We start from the raw sequence: 21,825 nt of genomic DNA, 5'->3' as shown, positions 1-21,825 counted from the left end.
AGTAAATAGTGAAGTTTTGGATTGTACTTATCCAACGTCATATAATTGCTACCAGTAGCATTTGCTTGTATAACTGTACTCTATCCACGGAAGTAAGAGCTAAAAGGTAAACAAAGAATGACACTTTTTCAAGATGGCGGTATAACCCGACCGATGACAAAATCACAGATACTGCGAACATTTTACACAAAAATGTGACGTTTTGTCATCAGTCGGGTTATACCGCCATCTTGAAAAAGTGTCATTCTTTGTTTATCTTTTAGCTCTTGCCTCCGTGGATAGAGTATAGAACCTTATTATACTGGTTCAGTAGTTTGTAATATCAAGGATACATAAATATACATATGAGCGCTGAGTAGGTACATACAATTTGTTGTGCCTTTGCACAGTCTACCATAACTCAATTTAGTAAATCACTTATCTACATATAAAGAATCCTAATATTACTTTTAATTTAAAAGCTCATTAAAAAAAAAATACAACAATTACTATATTAAGTTTTATATATTAGATAGTAAGTTTTATTAACGTAGGTTTTATTGTTCTTTGTTTACTAACCCATATGGATGTCACTTGTCCGAAATATTGATTATTTTATTTATTACTTCATCAATTAAATCATTATTTCAAACACTAGTGTATTTAAAATGTATTTATGTAAAATGTCCTATCGAGATCGTTTACCTTTAAATGTCTACTCAAATGTACTACATATACACAGTCAAGAAGAAAGTATTAACAAATCGAAAAGCCTTTTCATCACATTACAACTTTCTATCATCACCTATCATCATCATCATCACCAACAAAACTATTCAAATTAACATACCTTCTAGTAGTCCTCATCCTACCCGCAGCCACGCTATCGAAGACCCACTTAGAATTTACTTCACCCAAACCCGAACCCACTACCACATCATATAGGCTATTTTCATTAGGACCAACTTGTGTTCGTATGTTAGGACCAACTTGTGTATTAGGACCAATTTGTGTTAGAATGTTGGGACCAATTTGTGTTCGGGTGTTAGGACCAACTTGTGTTCGGAAAATAGGACCAGTTTCTGTTCGTTTGTTAGGACCAATATTTTGTGGGTTGTTTAGGCCTATAGTGTTGACGGAAGCGCCACATAATGTTAGTAGTTGCATGGCGGCGTCCCTTTGCTCGGCGTTTGTCTTCAAATGTACGCGCATGCCGTTGAAGATGTCGTACGCGTATTCTGAACGTTGACGGCCGAGGGCGTTGCGTTCGACTCGGGCTTTCTGTAATTAAAAATGTTTTTTGTATTATTTTGTCAGAAAGTTATTTTAATCCGTACTATAATAGTTTATATGATGGATGTTCATGTTTGTTATTTTTTTTATGTAAAACCTACCGAATAGATTTTGATGGAATTTGGAAGCAAAGTGGCTTTATCAGACAACATGTATGCTACATTGATGCGGTAAGTAGTTTCCTGGATGAAATCGCGATGATTGTCTGATTGTCTACATAAATACGATATTTATGCATTTTCTTAAATTCAAATCAATGTTTGCAAGGCACCAAAATAACATCAAGATTGGGTCGAGTAGGTTACATAGACAGTTACGCCATGTAAAACACTGACACTAAACTGTAGATAGACTGAAAGCCAACTACATCATTGTTGAGAAAAGGCTAGACCGATGATATAAATAAGTACAAACCTGACAGATCTTCCTGAGATGCTCTACCTCAAAGCCGACATGATGCAGCCACTTCCCCTCCCCGGCAGACTGCACTGCCCACCTCGCATGCAACACTCGGCAGCCGCGAGCTGCACCGAGCAAGGCGTTGCATGTTCTGGCTCGCTTGTCTGTGGCGTCGTTCCAACATGTTGACTTGCTTAGGTCGCAGTGGGATGTTATGCCTGGAAATAGTGTTAATTTTAAATAATTTAATTGAATTAGTATAAATACGAAATACTACACGTGTATTTCATAGCTATCCTCGATAAATAAGCTTATCTATCACTGAAGTTTCTGAGATTAGCACAATCAAATAAACAAATCTCTTCAATATTATCATAGAGGTAGAGTCAGAATATTAACCAGACAAATCTTAACTGCCATAAATTCCAATAATAAGAAGCATATTTTAAAATTTAGTGCATATTTTGCTATTGACTTAAGAAGACGAGAGATTGACATTATGTATATAACACCTTGTAACACTCATGATTGCAATAAATATTTGAAGTTTGAAGTTTAGTTACGTATATTTATCGATATATTTTTTTAATTATATAAGACATTCAAGGTGCCATAAAAGATTGTGTTCACGAAATTTGTAGAACAAAACATTGCTCGTTTGTACCAGTAACATTAGAAGCATGGTTGGTACAGGAGCCCAGTAACACGTGCGTCGTACGTTTGTTCACGCTCTTCTGTATCACGCCGTCCAGTTGTTGAATACACTTTGTTATAGCTTGACGTTCCGGTACTAACCAGGATTTGTACATCATTGCTGTCATTGAACATAATTGGCAGTCGTTAAGGGTAGTCAGAAGTCGGTAATTTTGCGGGTTGCCCGGGTAACTGGGTTGAGGAGGTCAGATAGGCAGTCGCTCCTTGTAGAACTTTGGTATTCAGCTGCATCCGGTTAGACTGGAAGTTGACCCTAAGATAGTTGGGAAAAAGGCTCGGGAGATGATGATGAGTTCGTCAGCTTACCGGTAACATTAGAAGCATGGTTGGTACAGGAAGTAACGTTGGTACAGGAGCCCAGTAACACGTGCGTGGTACGTTTGTTCACGCATTTCTGTATGATGCCGCCCAATTGTTGTATAGACTTTGTTATAGCTTGACGTTCTGGCCGGGTCATGCCGGTCAGAACCTGCAAAGTTATTTTAATATCATAACTAGTGTTTTGTGAATGGTAACTGTAATTATAACTCTTATTCTATACTGCTTTTATATAATGATAGCTAGCGGTTAAACCCGCGTCTCGGGGAAACTCTTTAGTCTTAGTTTAGGGGATAGTCTAGCTTTCGAACAGTGAAATAATTTTTCAAATTCAATAGTTTCAGAGTAATTCAATAGTCCTCTTTGTAACATTAGTAGTAAGTTTAATAGGTAATAGGATATAGTTTTTTATTTGTTTGAACTTTTGAATTTGTAAAATTCTTGTGAAAGCCTAATAACAGATTGATAGCAAAGTCTTACTAATAACAGGCCTCTGTCACTCTCGGTACTTGAGCGCGATAAATGCCTACCGCTCGCTGGGTTACCGGTAGGTATTTTACTTTAGATACCTACTTAGTTATATGAACTGCATTGTGAGTTTTGTAGCTCAAAACACATCTCAAGTGTAAGTAGGTATAGTTCTGGTCCAACTAAATGACGACTCGGAACATTACGTGTGTCGCTACGCAGAAACCAATTTTAGGTATGTATCAACACTCGACGGAGTTGTACCATATGGGGTATGGCACTTGTGCTCGAAAAATAGTTGGAAACCGCCTTTGATTTTGACGAAAGCTTTACTTAAGACGGTACCCAGATCAAATGACCTTGAGCCTCTGCGCCATACAAACTCGGCGCAAGAAATCCGTAGCGAGAACGCCCATATTTTGGTTTAAAATTTTTATAAAATAAAATGTTCGTGTTTTGAAAAAAATAAAATTACCATAATGTTCGTTATTAAATTACCTATCTATTAGTTTAGGTAGCAAATAAAAATAATAGTTACTTTACGAAGAGATGCATCTTATTAGTGATTATTTCTCATTTCTGTGGTTTCGTTGTGACCCTCTAATTAAACATTATGATACTTAGAAAAAAAAAGAAAACTACCATTTTGGAGTCAAGATTATGTAGAAATTTAATGTATTTTTTATTAGAAGGTATTGCTAGTGGATAAAGAGAAGTTGACTCTGAAAAACTGCACAAAAAACGACTGCCGCTGCGTTTTGCACGGGAACGCGCCTTAAGTACTTACCTACCTATGCTTACGTATTAGGTAATATTTAGTAATATGTACCCATACTCCATTTTAGTAGGCAATACAATAGTTAACTAAAGAAAAATATTCTTGATATTACTTTTTATTTAAAAACTCAGTTTTAAAAAAGGCTATCTTAAAATAAGCGTAACTTTGTTTTCCTACTTAAATATTAATTAATTGTAAGAAGCAACCCTAAGCACGGCCACGGCACGGTTGCGGTCACTAAACTGTGCGCTATCGCATTGGAATAACAATCAAGCGCTCGAGCTTTTAAGGTTCATTTTATAACGCAGCTAGGAATTTGGGGAACTTGTAGGTGCTTATAACAGTAGGTATGGACTTTTTTGTATGGAGTGATTATCTGTTACGTAGTAACTATTATATAATCTGTGCTAATAGGGTCCCGTTCTACCGTTTGGATACAGAACCTCAAAAAGGTATCATAATTTAATTTTAAACTATACTCACAATTTTAGGCTTCAAATGTTCCTGTGTAGCATGTATGTGTACATTATTATTGTTGTTCCGCTGCGGACGGCAGGAAGCGAGCAGTTTCTTGGCCATGCGCTCGGCGCGGGCGAGGTCTCGTCTCTCGCGCTGTGTTAACTTGCTTTGGTGAAGTTTGTTTTTGGTTGTTGTTTCTTTGTCTGGAAGTTAAATAATTTAGGTGATTAATATAACTATAATACGTACACACTCCATTGAGAAGGCACTCTGACTTCTTGTTAAAAACCTAGTCTTAAACCATTGACATATATTCTAGCGATAGACAAGAACATCCATACAAATAATTTACCCGCTTATGTCGTCTGTTGACATCTTGTTGACGTATTGTGACATGTAGTCCATAGACATAATATTAGTAAACAGGACTGCGCATATAAACCCAAAAAACGAGCCGAGTGAAACAGTTAGTACGGAGGCTGTCTGTCCCTTTCTAATAGGGTGACTATGAGATTAAGCTATGTGAGACAAATCCGAATTTTGCTAAGATTATTAAACGCAGATTGGTATTGAAGTTTTAACTTACGCAGTTTGTGACCTTAAGATATATTATTATTACTTATAAAGGCTTTTAATAATTAGCGGGAATTAGCAGTATAAAAGCAGGAAGATTCGAAGTGAAGACTGTTTTTTTTATATTTCTACTTCATATATAGACTGCTGAGCCATTTATGTCGCCTTTCTTCATTTTTTGGGAAGCTATAACAATAGTACAACAGTTTTAAAATCCATCACCCATATTTTCACTCATTACAAGAATTCATGGGCACCCTAGTTGTTTGGTTTACGAAAATGTTATTATTAGCTAACCTGTGGAACGATATATTGCAACCACCATAGGATTCACTTTTACAAGTATAAACACAACACTTTTTCACCATTTAAATAGTTTAAATTGATTTAATACAAAAAATATAAACAAAATTTTAAATGCTGATTACGCGCCAAGAATGTTCAGGGTTACCGCTAGAAAAAAAAAAATATGTTGTTTATGTTTTAAGAATAATAATTTATATAAATTATTTATTCGTATAATAAATTAATGCGATTTTTATTAATTTGTTGACTTACAATTGTTAAAATAAGATAAAAATATATGTGATTCAATTGTTTTTTTGGGAAGACAAAACTGTTGACCACAACATTTTTTTATGCTGGCAAGGTGTTAGAAAGAGACAAACAGCCTCCGTTCTAACTATCCCTCTCGGCTCGGATTTGCCTCTGTGTATTATGCAACAAATTTAGTACCTTATTGCGTTGGAATAGAGTTCATTTTCGTAAATATGTATTTTGAGCGTGCGCAATCTTGTTTATTATATTACATCTATGACCTCATTGATGACATCAATGAGGATGACTACATGTCATCCTCATTGATGTTAATTGCAGAAGTGACATAATATTCTCGCTCGTATTTTGTCTACATTCTTCATTACTCAAAAAGTTTACATCTAAGTGAATTCAAAATCATGTAATATATTAAAACCAGGAACTTATTTTTAGGATTTTTTAATATTAATTACGATGTTTTTTTCTTAAGAGGGCTATCACAAATTTTTCGCGAATTTAAACGCGCTGATATATCTTGTAGTGTTTTTACAGTAGCGAAATACATACGAGGTCATATTATTTTTTCTTGAAAATAAGAACATACCATGACAAAGTGAAGTCTGTTTTCATTGATATTTTACCTACTGCCAGTTTTATGGCACATCTGTTTCTGCACGATTTTCATAATTCATAATTTTAAGATGGCGGGCGGGAACAAATTAATGCATATTTGTAAAATTGAATTATAAATGAAAAGTATGATATACAAGCGTTGTAATAGCATGAACAGCGTGTAATTTTACTAACTTGACTCTCGAATAGTTTATATGTGTAAGTTTATACCTTGATATGTATTTTCTATTTTATAATTGTCGTTTCATAGACATCCATCTGACGCAGGTGTCAAAATCGCTCTGATTTGCCATTTTGGGCAATGCATAGTCTGCAGTGCATTTCAGTGTGGCAAGCTGTTTGTTCGGAACGTTCTATCTAGTACGTAGTACATATACAACATGTAACTTAATTAACGCACATCCTGAAATTAGTTTGTTCAGAATCGTTTACTGAATCGATTTATGTCATTTTTAATATAGGTAATTTTTTTCCCAAAAATAATTAAAACTATGGAAATTATTGTCATATTAACCCTGAACAGTCAAAACAAATTCAAATAGACCGTAACTCAAAGTAATAAGACTTCGTGTATTGTCGGCTTTTTCCGTAGTTTCGTTATGTTGTGTCGGGTCGAGCGGCGCGCGGCGCCATATTTGCGTGCGTAGTAGTATGACCAAAAAGTTCTCCAAGAATTGGTATAACTAATTTAGTAAATAACAATGCATATACATGTTAAATTAAAAATTCAGTGTATGTATTATGATTATAACATAATATTCTAATTGGGGTGTTTGAGGGTGTGCGTTAATTACATGTTGTATATCGATGTCTTAAACTGAAAAACTGCTTAAAATCATTGTAAATACATAAAAAATACTGAATAAATATTTTAAGCTGTGGTATATCTGTTTAATATGTATTTGAATACAGATTTACAGAGAAGTACCTAGTCAAATGAAGTGAAGATATTTAATTTTTATAGTAAATACGAGTATATGTTTCACAAATAAATGGTAATAATCCAGTTTAACTTCGTTATTTATTATTTGTAATCACATATACGTATTAGTACATGCAGTTAAGAATTTGCTCCTCAAAATCATTTATACGGTTTGACTGCTGGTTTTTTTTTATTATTATCATTGAAGTTAAATTCTTGCTAGTTAGAAGTTACTACCAGGCATAGTATACTCACCAGATTCATCATCAGTAGTTAAATCCTCAGCCTCTTTATGCGTGAACAGTTTGCGTCTGGACTTGGGCGGCTCGCGCACTGACGGCTCCTCCGGCGGACGTCGCGGCGCTGTGTTCACACGGGATTCTAGCTCTGAAACAGTTAATTAAGTATTTAAATAACAACAACAAAATACTTGGACATAACCAAGCCGAAAGGGTCGATCGTAAGGTTAACAACGTCTATATTCTTTTTATATTTAGATATGGAAAATCAACCCTCAAAGTCAGGCTACATTTTACAGATTTCTCGAGTCGGTCGTAAGGTTAAGCGATGCTTGGAGCTGTCGGTTCTTGGATGGTTGACCGTTTTGTAAGTCATACATAAGAAGTTCTTTCATGTTTCTGAAAGCACGTAACATTGGTGGGTTTTGACTGTCATTTCTCCCACCTTAAGAAGCCAGAAGTCTGACAAACAGTTATATCAAGGAGCATCAGGTTGCCCGAGTAACTGAATTGACGAGGGCAGATAGGCTACATGTGGGAAACTGGTACTCAGCTGCATCAAACTAGAATCCAACCCCAACAGTCGGGAAAAGGCTAGGCAAATAAAGAATTCCTCACCAACAGTGTCTCCGGAAGTGTCATTAGTCTTATCAGTGCTGGTGTCGGAAGATATCCTTAGTTTGGGTCTGTCTTTATCATCTTCCTTGTCAGATAGCAAGTCTACTAGTGGCACGTTTTCCATTTCTGCTCGTTTCTGTAATTTGTAGAGAGGATTCTTAGATGAGGTTGTATTTTAGGGGATTAAATGAGGTGAATTGATAATATTTCTGGAACAAATATGTTTTGGGGGTACATCTGATATTGAAAAAGTGCTCATTTTTGGACTGTTAGAATATTGTTTTTGATTGTTAGGCTTTAATTTTTTTGTTGGATTGGAAATTATGAGTTTTCTTGAATAGTGAGTTCCATGTTCATCAACATCATAGACTTGCATTTTTCTTTAAACAACTGTTTACTACCAATTTTTTACATTCATCTCCAAAGTCAAAGTTTTTTTTTTTTACTGACATTTATTTAGTCCGTGAACTTGGGTCTTAGTATATTTTCCCACATACCAGCAACTGTCTCAAAGTCCTCGGTGAAGGCAGATCAGATTGCCTGGAAGCAGCCGGGAAGGTTCTCTCACTGAGCTTCTTGTTAGAGGCTGCGCAGGCCTCCACCCAAAGTGGGGACACTAGCTTGCAGGCGAGAGCTCGGGCTTTAGCGCGGGTTGCTCTACAACCACCTGTGAAAGTGTCATTAGTTTATGTAGAAAGAACTGATGCTACTCTTTATGTACTTTTTTTGACACATACAGAGTATTACAGAGTACATTTATGTCTTACCCTCTTTCGTGAAATAAAACGTAAGTTTTACTATATTCAGCCTTTAAAAGCCTGTTAAAAGGTAGATTATTATATAAAAACTCACCTTAAAAACAAAATGCGACTAAAATTCAATGTCGATACAATGATGATTGCCACTTAATCAATTGCATACTTACCTAGTTCAAGCAGTAGTTTTTTTTACTATGTTTTTGTGTAAAATGTTATATCAAGATTGTTTACCTGTTTAACTACCTAACTAAACCTATGGATTATAGAAATAAAATAACTTACTATCAGTCCACACAAGATGTGTGACCAGTGGGCTCCAGTCGCTCAGCACGGTGGCACCAAGTGCTGCCAGTGCCACTACACCTGAGCCTTGTAATATTATAGACCTTAGACTTACTATCAGTCCACACAAGATGTGTGACCAGTGGGCTCCAGTCACTCAGCACGGTGGCGCCCAGTGCTGCCAGTGCACAGCGCAGGGGCAAAGCCTTGCTCTCTGCACCTACGTCTACCATAGCCACGACTCCTCGGAGTGCATTGTTTGAACCTAGCATCTGTTTTGCTGGCTCCTGGAATGTGAGAATTTTGGTCTGATTAAAGAGGTTTGTTTGGAATTTATTGAGAATTTTGTGATGATAAAATGAGGTCATGCTCATGAATAATACTTTCCTAGCAAATTAAGACAAAATTGAATTACTTATTAGCATTAGCTAGATTGTAATTTTTTATGATGTTACCGTATGAGGTCACATCATATAAACAAAAAAAAATGCTCATGAATAAGAAGGCGGTGGTTGTTAGTATAATGATTGTTGTGGAATGAGAAAAAGGAAATTTTAAGAAATTTTTTAAGCAACTATACTTTAATGTTGATTCAGCTCATGCAACTTTTTTATCAATGATGTATTTTAGTTTTGAAATCTAATTACAACTTTGAATTAATGTTCATACCTTTTTCTGACTACCACTAGCTGTTTGCTTCTTGCTAGATGTACCAGGAGTACACCGAGGGTTCCCAGGTTTCTTCCTCAGAGCCCTCTCAGCATTGGAAGTAGTTGCTGTGTCTACTTCTTTCAAGGCTGACCATTCTTCTCTCAGGCGGATTCTCTCTGCTATTGCTGAGCGGCGCTGGGAAAAAAGTGTATGTTATTGAGTAGGTAGCCTAGTTTAAGATGAAGCAACATTGTTGATGAGCAACAAATATGTTGCTGGAAACACATACTTCGCCTTTTACAACTTGTTACATACAACAATGTGTTGATGCAATTTTATATGTAAAACTTTACCATGAATACAGGGCTTTATAAATTCATTACCAACTGGCATTAGGGTTGCCAGATTCAGGTATTTCGATTCCGGGACAATTCGAGGATTACGAAAAAAATATGAAAAATTAGAATACCTATCTATATTTTTTGCCTGTTTTTGCAGTCCTTGCAAAAGACTTGTGAAATCTGGGCTCTTTAAAATGAAGAATTGCAATGCAGCGGGGTAATAAAGGAAGGGAAGCGGCCTGCTACTATTATCAAAATGAAGAAAGCTCCTGGACACGGGACAAGACTAGTAATTCCTGGACAATCCCGGATTTCCCGGCCATCTGGCAGCCCTAACTGGCATACACTTATACTGTGTATCTGATAATGAATAAACTGTTGGTCCAAACCAGACAAAAAGGTTCCAGATGACTTTTGTTTTATTTTTATCCATTCTATGAGTAAGAAGGAAAAAACTAACAAATTAGCATTATCAGAGTCCTTGGCACACCCATTGTTACACTCTGACCCATTGACTAGCTGTGTTTGAGGGAGATATTTCCCGCACCGGGATAAAGGCTGATTTACATTGAGTCAGTAACTGACGTCAGTGTAGGCGCCGAAAACTGACGCGTGCTATTTACACGAAGTCAGTGTGGTGTCAGTGTCTCGTCAGTAGTACTGTACTGACTTCAAATCAATTTACACGATGGCAGTGCCGGGTCAGCACTGACTTGTCAGTGGACTGACGTCAGTTACTGACTCAATGTAAATCAGCCATAAGGCTCAACCTCAGGATGTGTACCAAATTCAATCAATTCAGTTCAGGGGCTTTGGTGTGGAACCAGGACAGAAATACAGAGTTACCCTCGCATTTATAGTAATTTTACCTACATATTCTGCGCATTTCCAATATGGATTTGACATTTATTGACAATCAACAGAATTTACTTTTAAATATTATGAATAAAAACTTTACATGAGACCTCTTTGCAAATAGTGTTTAAAAAAATACTCACCAGGCCTGCTGCGCTTCTACTATTTTCTTTATTCATTTTTACTGATAAATTAGAACACAATTTATTCGAAGAATGCAAATTCAAAATAAATAACTATCAAAGTTAACTACACTATTGGCATGTCGAATTGTAAGGAAACAATTCTTGTCAGCAATATCATTAATGTTTTGTTGTTTCAGTATGAATAAAACCTTAAATAAAACACAAACGTGTTAACTATAAAAATAAATAGAACTTTTTCGAATTACAAAAATAATTCAAGTCAAACAAGTTGCGATAAGTTTCCAAAACACTCGAACGAATTCGAATTTCGAAACGTCAAGTCTTAATAACTGTCAAAGTCATGTGATTGGCGCTGTGCTTTTTCTGCTGTAGATAAGAGTTTTTTGAGAGAAATATTAATGATTTTGTACCAAAGGGGGTTTTGTGGGAAGATCCATGGAAGATCCTTTCTGTGGTAAGTAATAGCAATAAGAGAAATAAAAGATAAATAGTTTTAAGAATATTTTAATTGCATGTAATGGAATAAGCTTCTTGTTTGATTACTTTGTATGGTACAGCTCTTGCTCTTGTCAACTAGTTTTTCCACTCTGAAGCTGGCTTGTAGTAGCCCCTACCGCGAGAGCATTGAGTGACTAATTGTTGCCCGAAAAATTATCAGATTTTCCAAAATTATGACGTAGTCTGAACTTCAAACAAACTTTTTAAAGTAAATCCTTCTTTCAATGGCTCGATGGCCAGACCTAAATATGGGCTGTATACAGGCGGACTTTCTGCGTCTCCTTTATTTTGGGCCATTTGTGAGGCTAAGTATAAATTCGGTCCCATCTCGCCTCTTGGTTCACAAATTTCTTCCAGTTCTTCTATATCATCGACGTCAGGCTTTGCATCCTGTGGAGGAAGACTTAAATATAGTTTAACTCCACATGAACTTGACACAGTTGCTCAATCAACAATGGCGCTTTGCAGAACATAGATTTTGGATTAGTAAGTCCGGAGGTATTGGCGATTTAATTGGTTTTATTACTTACTTAATACTATAATCCGTAAAACACGAGTATCAAGTTCAACGAACACGAGTTCAAGGAAGGTAAAATGTTATATAAGGATAATGATCAGCCAAGATATTGATCGAACAGTTAGAACAAAAGTTTTGGGAGATCATATTAGAGATATGCCTCCAAGATTATTTTTTTTACGGTTCGTAAAAGGAAATTGATTTTGTTGTTTCATTATTTAATGAGGTCTTCAGACCCCCCCCTAATATGGCAGACCACATTTTTGCCCAACACTAAAACAAAGTATAATCCCCATACCTCATTATGCCAAGTTAATTCTATTCCGAATATAGGTTTCTCAGTATAAGCTTGATGCAATGCCTGCAACTCGTTCACCAAAGGTCGCAGTCTCTCCCGAGGGTCAGCTCTGAAGCCCAACACGTAGCCTCCTGATTGTGGACGAACTACAAAGACTAGGGCTTCGCCAAACTTGGAGTCTTTGACGGCTATCTGTAATAAAAGAAATGATTTAGAAGTCTAGACAAATAATGAAAAAGTTAGGCAGATGATGAGAGACCGCGCCATGACTAAAGTCCGGTAGACTAATGCCCATTTTCACCAACAAATACTTACCTAAATTTAGGGATTCCCTAAGAGCATTTAGGGAACACTTAATACGAATTACGTTTTCACCAAAGTTTAAGTGTCACTTGTACCTTTAAATGGAGGGGGAGCCCTTATTCTAAGTGACACTTAGTTAGAGACACGTTAAGAGATTGTTTTTCTTTTGTTACGTTTAAAGAGGATGAAAGGACCAGTTGTCAAAAGGACCATTTTCTCAAATCTTGAAACCACATTTCAAATCCTTGTTACTCCTTACTTTAAACTTACGCTTTCAATAGTAATGTATGGCATGGACACGTTGAAGGCATCGTTGACGTCTGCGACCCAGACTATCCTGACATTGGTGACTACCAGAGTGCCCAGATTACCGGAGTCACTTGATAGGTTCCAGATACTGTGCTCGTTGAGACATATCTGGAAAGAGATCTCTGCATAAGGAACCCACATTACAAGAGCTAGGGGGCAAACTATTTAAGTCCTATGTATGGTGTTTATTCCTCTTTCATACAAAAACTACTTCATGGATTTTGATGAAACTTGGCAGTAATATGACTTATAAATCAGAATAGCATATAAGGTACTTTTTATCTTCATAAGCGCGGTAAGTAATTCCATCAGGAGGCAATTGAACCTGGGGGCAGAAGCTAATTTAGAAATAAATATTTAAGTAACACAGTTCTGAGACTTCCAGGTCCAATTTAATGTGCATGCTTTACCTTCTCCAGCGGCAGCATCCGTAACTGTTTGTTGTGTATAATAGCTCCTCTTAGTTTTAAGTCTCTGTACATACGAGAAGCTGTGTACGCCCTGAAATTAATTAAAAACCAATACATCAATTTTCTTTAGTAGCATAACTGCTGAGGATACGTTGTAAGTCTTCATCATCATTTTTAACCATTTATCAATCTTTAATCTGCTTCTTCCTGGCGCTTGAATGGCCAGTATTCTGCCACGCACACATCTTCGCCAGTGGAAAAATAGATCTTAATTGCGCACGTGTCGGCACATTGGACAGTACATACATTATTCTGCTGAACATAGGCCTCAATCGAATCATTTGGATTTTGGGTGATGCATTTCGCCAAAATATACTTAATGTTCTGCGAATTTCAATAGGGTTTCTTAAACTTGCACTTACTTATGAACTCCAGCAACAGAAGTATAGTGCCTCACACAGTTAGGAGACAGATTGGTGAAGATGAACTCATATTTATTAGACTTGTAGGCGGCCAGCACGTTGAGAGCCTGTGTCGTGCCGCGAAGACCAGAGTTCACAACCTTTGTGTTCGTTGAAAGGATGCAGTTTAGACCAATTGCTGGAACAAAAGAATTAATGAATAAAGACGTGTACATGGGTACAGATGTCGCTAGATTCTATATATGTACTAATGCTCCTACTCTAAAGTTAACAATTTGTGACTTCTCGCTGGTCAAGACATTCATACAAAAAATCACTTCAGCGGTAGCCAGTCTAAGGTTTAATGACTCGTGTGTACATTCTAGTGTCAGTCAGTTGTTTCATTTGCGTCATGTTTGAACTGCTACAAGCACCCAGACGAAAAATAGCCTATAGCCTTCCTCAATAAATAGTCTATCCAACAGTTGAAGATTTTTTCACATCGGATAGTAGTTTCTAAAATTAGCACGTTCAAACTAATAAAGGAGCTCTGTAGCTTTAAAATCTTAATAAGTACCTATTATAGATTTTGCTATATAATTTTTAGTCTCACGTAAAGGGTAGGTACTAAGATAAATAAGGGATGAGAGTATTGCCCTCCAAGCACAGGTGCAGTCCACAATCTCAAACTGTTGCAAAAAAACATAAAATGGAGCATTGGTAACAGTTGGGTTTTTGATTTATTTTTTCTTATTTCCAGTAAAAAAGGTTTCGAAAAAAAAACTTATTTTATTTCATTACAGGTACAGTCAGCACCAAAAGTCGATGAACAGAATCAACATGACAAAACACCTGTTCACAATAAAATGCCATAAGTTATAGTCGCAACTAGGAAACAAAATAGACTGTACACCAGAAACTTACAATAGTCGTTAAACACGAGTATTTCAAAAGTATCTGTGCACTAGTATTCCTAAAGTCGCTGTACACCATCAATCCAAATATCGCTGAACATCATTGTATCAAAAGTCACTAAACAGCAGTAAATACAAAATTAGGTTAACAAAGTATATTTTTAATGTTGCCGTGTGTTAATGTACTTTTGACGCTTATGTTGTTCAGCTACTTTTGGGACAGTACTTGCTTGACCTTAATAATGTATGTTAACTCGCTAGTATCTATTTAAATAATTTTAATAATTATTTTGGAAATACACTCTTTTGCAAAAAAAGCGGGCACCTATGCGAAATCTTAGTTTTAAGGACTTTACGTGTATTTTAAAGGGTTTTAATGATTGTAGTATGTTTCTAGCATCAAAAGGGTTAGCCAAGCATGCGTGAGAGTGTATTCTAAATTTGGATTTTGTACAATTGCTAAGAAATTGGTTAAACCTTGTTTTGGACTAATTGCTGGCAGAAAGTTCGTCGGTGTTTTGAAAAGTTTTTGAAGTGATTTTCAGAAAACTGATAATGCAGTCTTAATTAATGTACCTTTTTGTTAGATCAAAACATTTTTGAAAAACTATGCGTATTTGATAAAATTTTCACCTGCTCTAAATGGGCTATACTGATGATTGATGGCAATGTTAAGAGTTTCGGTATTTTAGTGTAAAGCGTTCTTCTGTTTAGATATTATAACCACGTGTTTTAAAATATCGCTTTTTCATAATTAAACACTATTTAGAGGAGTATCAGTACATTGGGCTGCGACAAAACCAATTTAAAGTAAGCAGTGCCGATCGCAACTCGTCTCCTATCGTACTTTGACATTAAAAAATACCAAATTTTGTGATAAATGTTAAAATTAACCACATGAAAAAAGATGAGGAGGGTTTAAGCTATCTAAAAAGTCTAATTATTGCCGCGTTGAAGCTCTCTATAACTCCATAGGTATCGGGTTACTAAACGATGATTTCGCTGAAAGGGAGTCAAGAAGTCAAAGGTATTGACCAAACGTATGTTTCTTAAGAAATGAGCAGATAGCCAATTATTGTTATGATTTAAGCAGGAAAGTGCTATAGATGCTAGGAAATCTCGGTGCAGGCAAGTTTATTTAATAATATGTCAGTGGGATGAAAACACGCTATTTGAACGCTCAGACTCATAGATCTTCGGAGGTCTACGGAGTTTCCCAAGAGACGAGGTTGTTTGAAAATCAGTGATTACGAGACCTTAAGACCTCGTGCTCACAGTCTATGCGCTATTTTCTGTATTTTGTAGAATTTCAAGATTTTTAAAAATGTTAAAGTCCGAAAGGAGACGAGTTGTGATCGGCACTACTTACTTTAAATTGGTTTTGTCGCAGCCCAATGTACTGATACTCCTCTAAATAGTGTTTTATTATGAAAAAGCGATATTTTAAAACACGTGGGTATAATATCTAAACAGAAGAACGCTTTACACTAAAATACCGAAACTCTTAACATTGCCATCAATCATCAGTATAGCCCATTTAGAGCAGGTGAAAATTTTATCAAATACGCATAGTTTTTCAAAAATGTTTTGATCTAACAAAAAGGTACATTAATTAAGACTGCATTATCAGTTTTCTGAAAATCACTTCAAAAATTTTCAAATACCGACGAACTTTCTGCCAGCAATTAGTCCAAAACAAGGTTTAACCAATTTCTTAGCAATTGTACAAAATCCAAATTTAGAATACACTCTCACGCATGCTTGGCTAACCCTTTTGATGCTAGAAACATACTACAATCATTAAAACCCTTTAAAATACACGTAAAGTCCTTAAAACTAAGATTTCGCATAGGTGCCCGCTTTTTTTGCAAAAGAGTGTATTTCCAAAATAATTATTAAAATTATTTAAATAGATACTAGCGAGTTAACATACATTATTAAGGTCAAGCAAGTACTGTCCCAAAAGTAGCTGAACAACATAAGCGTCAAAAGTACATTAACACACGGCAACATTAAAAATATACTTTGTTAACCTAATTTTGTATTTACTGCTGTTTAGTGACTTTTGATACAATGATGTTCAGCGATATTTGGATTGATGGTGTACAGCGACTTTAGGAATACTAGTGCACAGATACTTTTGAAATACTCGTGTTTAACGACTATTGTAAGTTTCTGGTGTACAGTCTATTTTGTTTCCTAGTTGCGACTATAACTTATGGCATTTTATTGTGAACAGGTGTTTTGTCATGTTGATTCTGTTCATCGACTTTTGGTGCTGACTGTACGTTTCATATTTTAGAAGGATAAATATTTTCAAATGTTGTAGAGAGATTACGGTTATGATGAGATTTTAGACTTTTGCAAAAGTTAACTATTAAGTAACTAGCTTTCGCCCGCGGTTTCACCCGCGTCCGGTAGCCGGGTGGTGACAAAACCTATCCTAAAACCTTCTCCCGGGTCTAAGTTACCTCCCCTCTAATTTTCAGCCAAATCGGTCAAGCCGTTTTCATGTTATGTCGTGACAACGGAAAGCGGGTTTCATTTTTATATACCTACCTACCAGCTGATCCCGCGAACTTCGTATCGTTCAAACCTTCCCTGGACCTCTACAAACATTTTAAAACCAAAATCAGCTCAATCGGCCCAGCCGTTCTCGAGTTTTAATCAGGGGCCCGATTCTCCTAAGTTAATAATGTCAAAATCGAATAGAAATCGAATCGCAATATGATCGCAATAGCAGCTTTAACCATATCGGGCATTCTGCTACTAATAAAAGACCAATCGTATTCGATTGACATTTGATTGGTGTGCGATTGGTCTGCTATTTTGGTGATTTTGGTCTATACGGTAGTTTGCTCTACAATCATATTGCAATCGTAAATCATTTGCAGACAAAATGATTCATTATTGAATGACAGAAAAGGATAAAAACGTTTATTTCAAAGAAAAAATAGCGGAATGCCCCATACGCTTCAATCGTAATCGAGTCGGGATTGGATCTCAGTCGAATCGAGTCGAACGTGAATCGTATGCCGCTTAAGTAAAATTAGGAGAATCGGGCCCCTGCTACTAATATAAGACCAATCGTATTCCCACGACATTCGATTGGTTTGCGATTGGTCTGCTATTTTGGTGTTTTTGTTCTATACGGTACTTTGCTCTACAATCATATTGCAATCGTAAATCATTTGCAGACAAAATGATTCATTATTGAATGACAGAAAAGGATAAAAACGTTTATTTCAAAGAAAAAATAGCGGAATGCCACATACGCTTCAATCGTAATCGAGTCGTGATTGGATCGCAGTCGAATGTGAATCGACATACGATTAAGTAAAATTAGGAGAATCGGGCCCCAGACTAACGAACAACAATTCATTTTTATTTATATAGATAGATATAGAAGAAACTTAAAGTTAACATCGCATCGTAAGAAATCTTGCCAAACTTTAGTTTAAAGCATGGGTCAGTGTAAATAATTGGTAACTATTTCTCGTACGTCTATAAAAAGAAAAGCTACGTATTCAAAACTGTATTATCTCACACAAATTGATCCTGGGTGAAGCCATGGAGTGCCATATGATCCTCAGGTTGGTTACCACCATCCGACCTTTGGTCCCACTGTTGCCCTTCGTGTCCTCGATAGGCTCGATCCTATCGAATATCTTCTCGCCGGGCCGTAGTCTTAGGTAACTGAAAATAATACCCAAAACATGTATAATTTTAGTACAATGCTAGTTGTTCCCTCTGTTCCACCCACATCTTTAGGTATCTACTTCACGCACCCGGATAATAAGTGACCTATATGTCGACGGCAAAAAGGCAAAAGGGGTATTTTTTCTCTTTCGAATGGTCGTAATATCGTTTTCCTAGCATGAAAAAAAGTCACTTGCACCAAAGAATTATTTGTACTGCAGTGCCAAATCGATACTTGCCAAAAGTGCTCAAGCGACACCAACTTTACCTTGCTTGGTTGAAGGACCATTTTGTGTATTACGTTTTTGTATCGCCTTGTCATTTGGCATAATTTTAAAAACAATATTAGAAGTAAATATGTAGTAAATATGTATAAAAGTCGTGGTGGCCTAGTGGGCAAAAGAACCAACCTCTCGAGTATGAGGGCGCGGGTTCAATTCCAGGTCAGGCAAGTACCAATGCAACTTTTCTAAGTTTGTATGTACTTTCTAAGTATATCTTAGACACCAATGACTGTGTTTCGGATGGCACGTTAAACTGTAGGTCCCGGCTGTCATTGAACATCCTTGGCAGTCGTTACGGGTAGTCAGAAAGCCAGTAAGTCTGACACCAGTCTAACCAAGGGGTATCGGGTTGCCCTGGTAACTGGGTTGAGGAGGTCAGATAGGCAGTCGCTTCTTGTAAAGCACTGGTACTCAGCTGAATCCGGTTAGACTGGAAGCCGACCCCAACATAGTTTGGGAAAAAGGCTCGGAGGATGATGATTAGAAGTAAATATGTCGTTTGTATCCATTTTTCTTTTATTTGTTTAATAACTATAACGTCGCTTACACCAATAGTAAAAATTGTCAACTAAACATAATTGGCGCTTGGCCCCTTTCTTAAATAATTTTATTTTCATTACGTTGCATTTGATCCACTAAGCGCGCGCCAGCGCCTGGAGCTTAGGCCAAAATCTAAATATTCCAACATTAGATATTGGTGCTTGACCCCTCGCGAAAGCGATAAACATGGTTAAAACCTGGGGTCAAGCGACATCTATCTTTGAAACTATTGATCTCAGGCTTATTTTGATGTAAAATTATTAAAGAACATTGTATTTTAGTAAACTTTTCTGAAGATTGTGATGTGATTCAATAAAGCAATAAAGAGATATTATTTTTTAAAACTTTCTTTTTACTCTCCTGAACAATATGATCTGTGGTGCTTGACCCCTTTTGCCTCTTACCCGTCGATGTAGATTTCCAGGCTCTAGCTAGACTATCGTTGAAATTAGCAAATCAAATCAAATCAAATCAAATCAATTTCAATTTATTCATTTTGTGAAACAGGGGTGATTACAGGTGTTTTCTACAGATTTATGTACAAGCCATGTCGTAGCTATGAAATGTTATGTAAATCGATTCAGCAGTTTTGATATGACAGCCGGACGGACAGAGTTTATTTTATATTCCACATTAAATATTTAAATAGGAGTCATAAAAAATTGACAATATGTAAATAGTAGGTAGATTTTAAGGATCAAAGGACCATAAAAAATAATTAAGTCTTTTATAGCAAATGTATCCGCAATAATATATTGTACATCCTTTTTTTTTGTCAAAATTACCTTTACTAAACAACAATTAAGTAAGCTTAAAAACATCTAGGCACCTATTAACAAAGTTACAAAAATAAACTCACGTAAAAGGCAAATCAAATAAGACTTCTCTATCTTCCCAAACGGCTCCAGTTTTAGATTTAGACATTTTGATACGAAAACGATGGATGGACGATCTGTACCAAGGTCGCCGGGAAGCGGTGGATGCGGGTTGCTGAAGATCGAGCAAACTGGCGAACCTTGGGGGAGGCAGCAGTCCAGCAGTGGAACGTCTTTCGGCCGACACGACGATAAAAAACAAAAAACTTAAAACCTTCGACCATCAATTGTTTTTGTTATGTTTTCCGTTGTCATGGTAACCGCGCAGGTACAGTTTATGGTGCCCTGTTATAAGATAAGCCTATTACTTTAATAAAACTTTACATAAACGTGTTTTATTTAATTTATGTTTTATGATGCGGTAAAAATTTGGGTTATCTTGAAATATTTTAACTGGCAGTTTAGATAACTATGTATGTTGTAGGGTTTGCCTGGTTGAAAGGTTCTTCTTACCTACAAACAGACATGTGTTGCTGGGGAGTTTGTTGCGCCACTTCTTCTTAGCAAAAACACATAGGAAGTGGTGAAGGGTGGGAGTTTTGGGGGCTGTCTCTTGTAAATTTTCACGTTCAAAAAGTATTGTTTCGCAGCCAAGTTTGAACATGGGTTTGAGTTTGAGTTTGCTCTACTTAATGACGGATATTTTGAGATTTAGTTATACCTACGTTCTATAAACTTTCTTATGTATAAACGGAAAAGTTTATGTAAACGTTAACTTTTTCTTATTTTTCCATTTAAACCAGTTATGTTTTGGTTAACAATATTTACATTAGTACATATTACATTTACAAACTTTACTTATATATTTTTTATCAAGTTTTTAATGTGAAAGAGAGAAAGATAACTAATTTTGTCTCTTTCATATAAATCATATCACTAATGATCCCGATTTCGATAAAAGCAAATATAGCATGACATTACAAGATTAATGGTGATATAAAATCAATATTCGATGCTTATGACTATAATTATTATAGTAGTTAGTTTAAGTGTTATGGTTTCAGAATGCAACCCAAATATAAATAACGAGGCTTGTTTTTTATCTGATTTAAAGGTAATATTGGGTAGTGGACTGTATAATTTTAGTTCAATAAGTATTTTTGTTGATTTATTTTTGAGTAGGAAGTGACATTGGTGCTAACAAACTATTTGAAATAGAACATTAACAAGTGCAGTGTATTTACGTTAAAGTTATGCTTATGAACCTATTTATAGTCCAGGTTTTCTCGAGATGGCTGCGGGATTGTTCGAAAGAGTTACCGCGGCCCTGGTGCATAAAAGGCCTATGACGGAACACTACGGTTTTGAGTCAGTAAGAGTCTGACACTCCCTCACCGCTGCTAACCCACAGCGGGAGGGGCCATTTGATAATTTTTGACGTCGTGGTCGTTAAAAAAAAAGGTTTTCTCGAGATGTATATAACATAGGAGTGTCCAGGAGATACTTTGAAAGTACCTGCATACAAACTTTGAAAAGTTGCATAGGTACTTACTTGCCTGACCTAGAATCGAATCAACAAACTTATACTTGAGAGGTTCATGCTTAACTCACTAGGCCACCACGACTAAAACGTCTTAACATTTTACAAACTAATTCGGCAGATGTCGCCACTAATTACTGAAAAGCGCACCATTTTGACAGCCGACCTTAATCAAGATGGCGGACTAAGTTCGTTATTCGAAAACTGTCGTTGAGTTTAAAAGCTGTTAAGTGCTAAGGGTTCTGTAAAATTGACGGTAATCTACGTAAAAGGTTTTCAAAATTAATAGGATTATTTGTTTCTTGTCGCATTAGTGGGCACGCATAATTAATTA

At 36.2% G+C, this 21,825-nt stretch overlaps 2 protein-coding genes across 2 annotated transcripts; both read right to left on the bottom strand.

Annotated features, from left to right (window-relative positions):
- Window positions 1–250: 250 nt before the first annotated feature.
- Window positions 251–11,258, bottom strand: LOC124641061. Its single transcript, XM_047179068.1, has 10 exons — window positions 10,961–11,258; window positions 9,640–9,816; window positions 9,086–9,257; window positions 8,428–8,597; window positions 7,931–8,066; window positions 7,329–7,460; window positions 4,433–4,611; window positions 2,692–2,854; window positions 1,687–1,889; window positions 251–1,260 (listed from the first exon to the last, which is right to left on the bottom strand). Exons 1-10 carry the CDS (start codon window positions 10,994–10,996, stop codon window positions 781–783), a joined length of 1,848 nt encoding a protein of 615 aa, XP_047035024.1. The 5' UTR covers window positions 10,997–11,258; the 3' UTR covers window positions 251–780.
- A 195-nt stretch (window positions 11,259–11,453) lies between these two features.
- On the bottom strand, window positions 11,454–20,245 carry LOC124640819 (Bardet-Biedl syndrome 5 protein homolog). The gene is made up of 7 exons (XM_047178752.1): window positions 19,996–20,245; window positions 18,161–18,309; window positions 13,721–13,898; window positions 13,299–13,389; window positions 12,850–12,996; window positions 12,277–12,468; window positions 11,454–11,851 (listed from the first exon to the last, which is right to left on the bottom strand). Exons 1-7 carry the CDS (start codon window positions 20,058–20,060, stop codon window positions 11,633–11,635), a joined length of 1,041 nt encoding a protein of 346 aa, XP_047034708.1. The 5' UTR covers window positions 20,061–20,245; the 3' UTR covers window positions 11,454–11,632.
- Between the last annotated feature and the right edge of the window lie 1,580 nt (window positions 20,246–21,825).

Source organism: Helicoverpa zea, chromosome 21 (assembly GCF_022581195.2).
Source record: "Helicoverpa zea isolate HzStark_Cry1AcR chromosome 21, ilHelZeax1.1, whole genome shotgun sequence".
Taxonomy (NCBI): Eukaryota; Metazoa; Arthropoda; class Insecta; order Lepidoptera; family Noctuidae; genus Helicoverpa; species Helicoverpa zea.
This window is presented reverse-complemented; position numbering and strand designations above follow the sequence as displayed.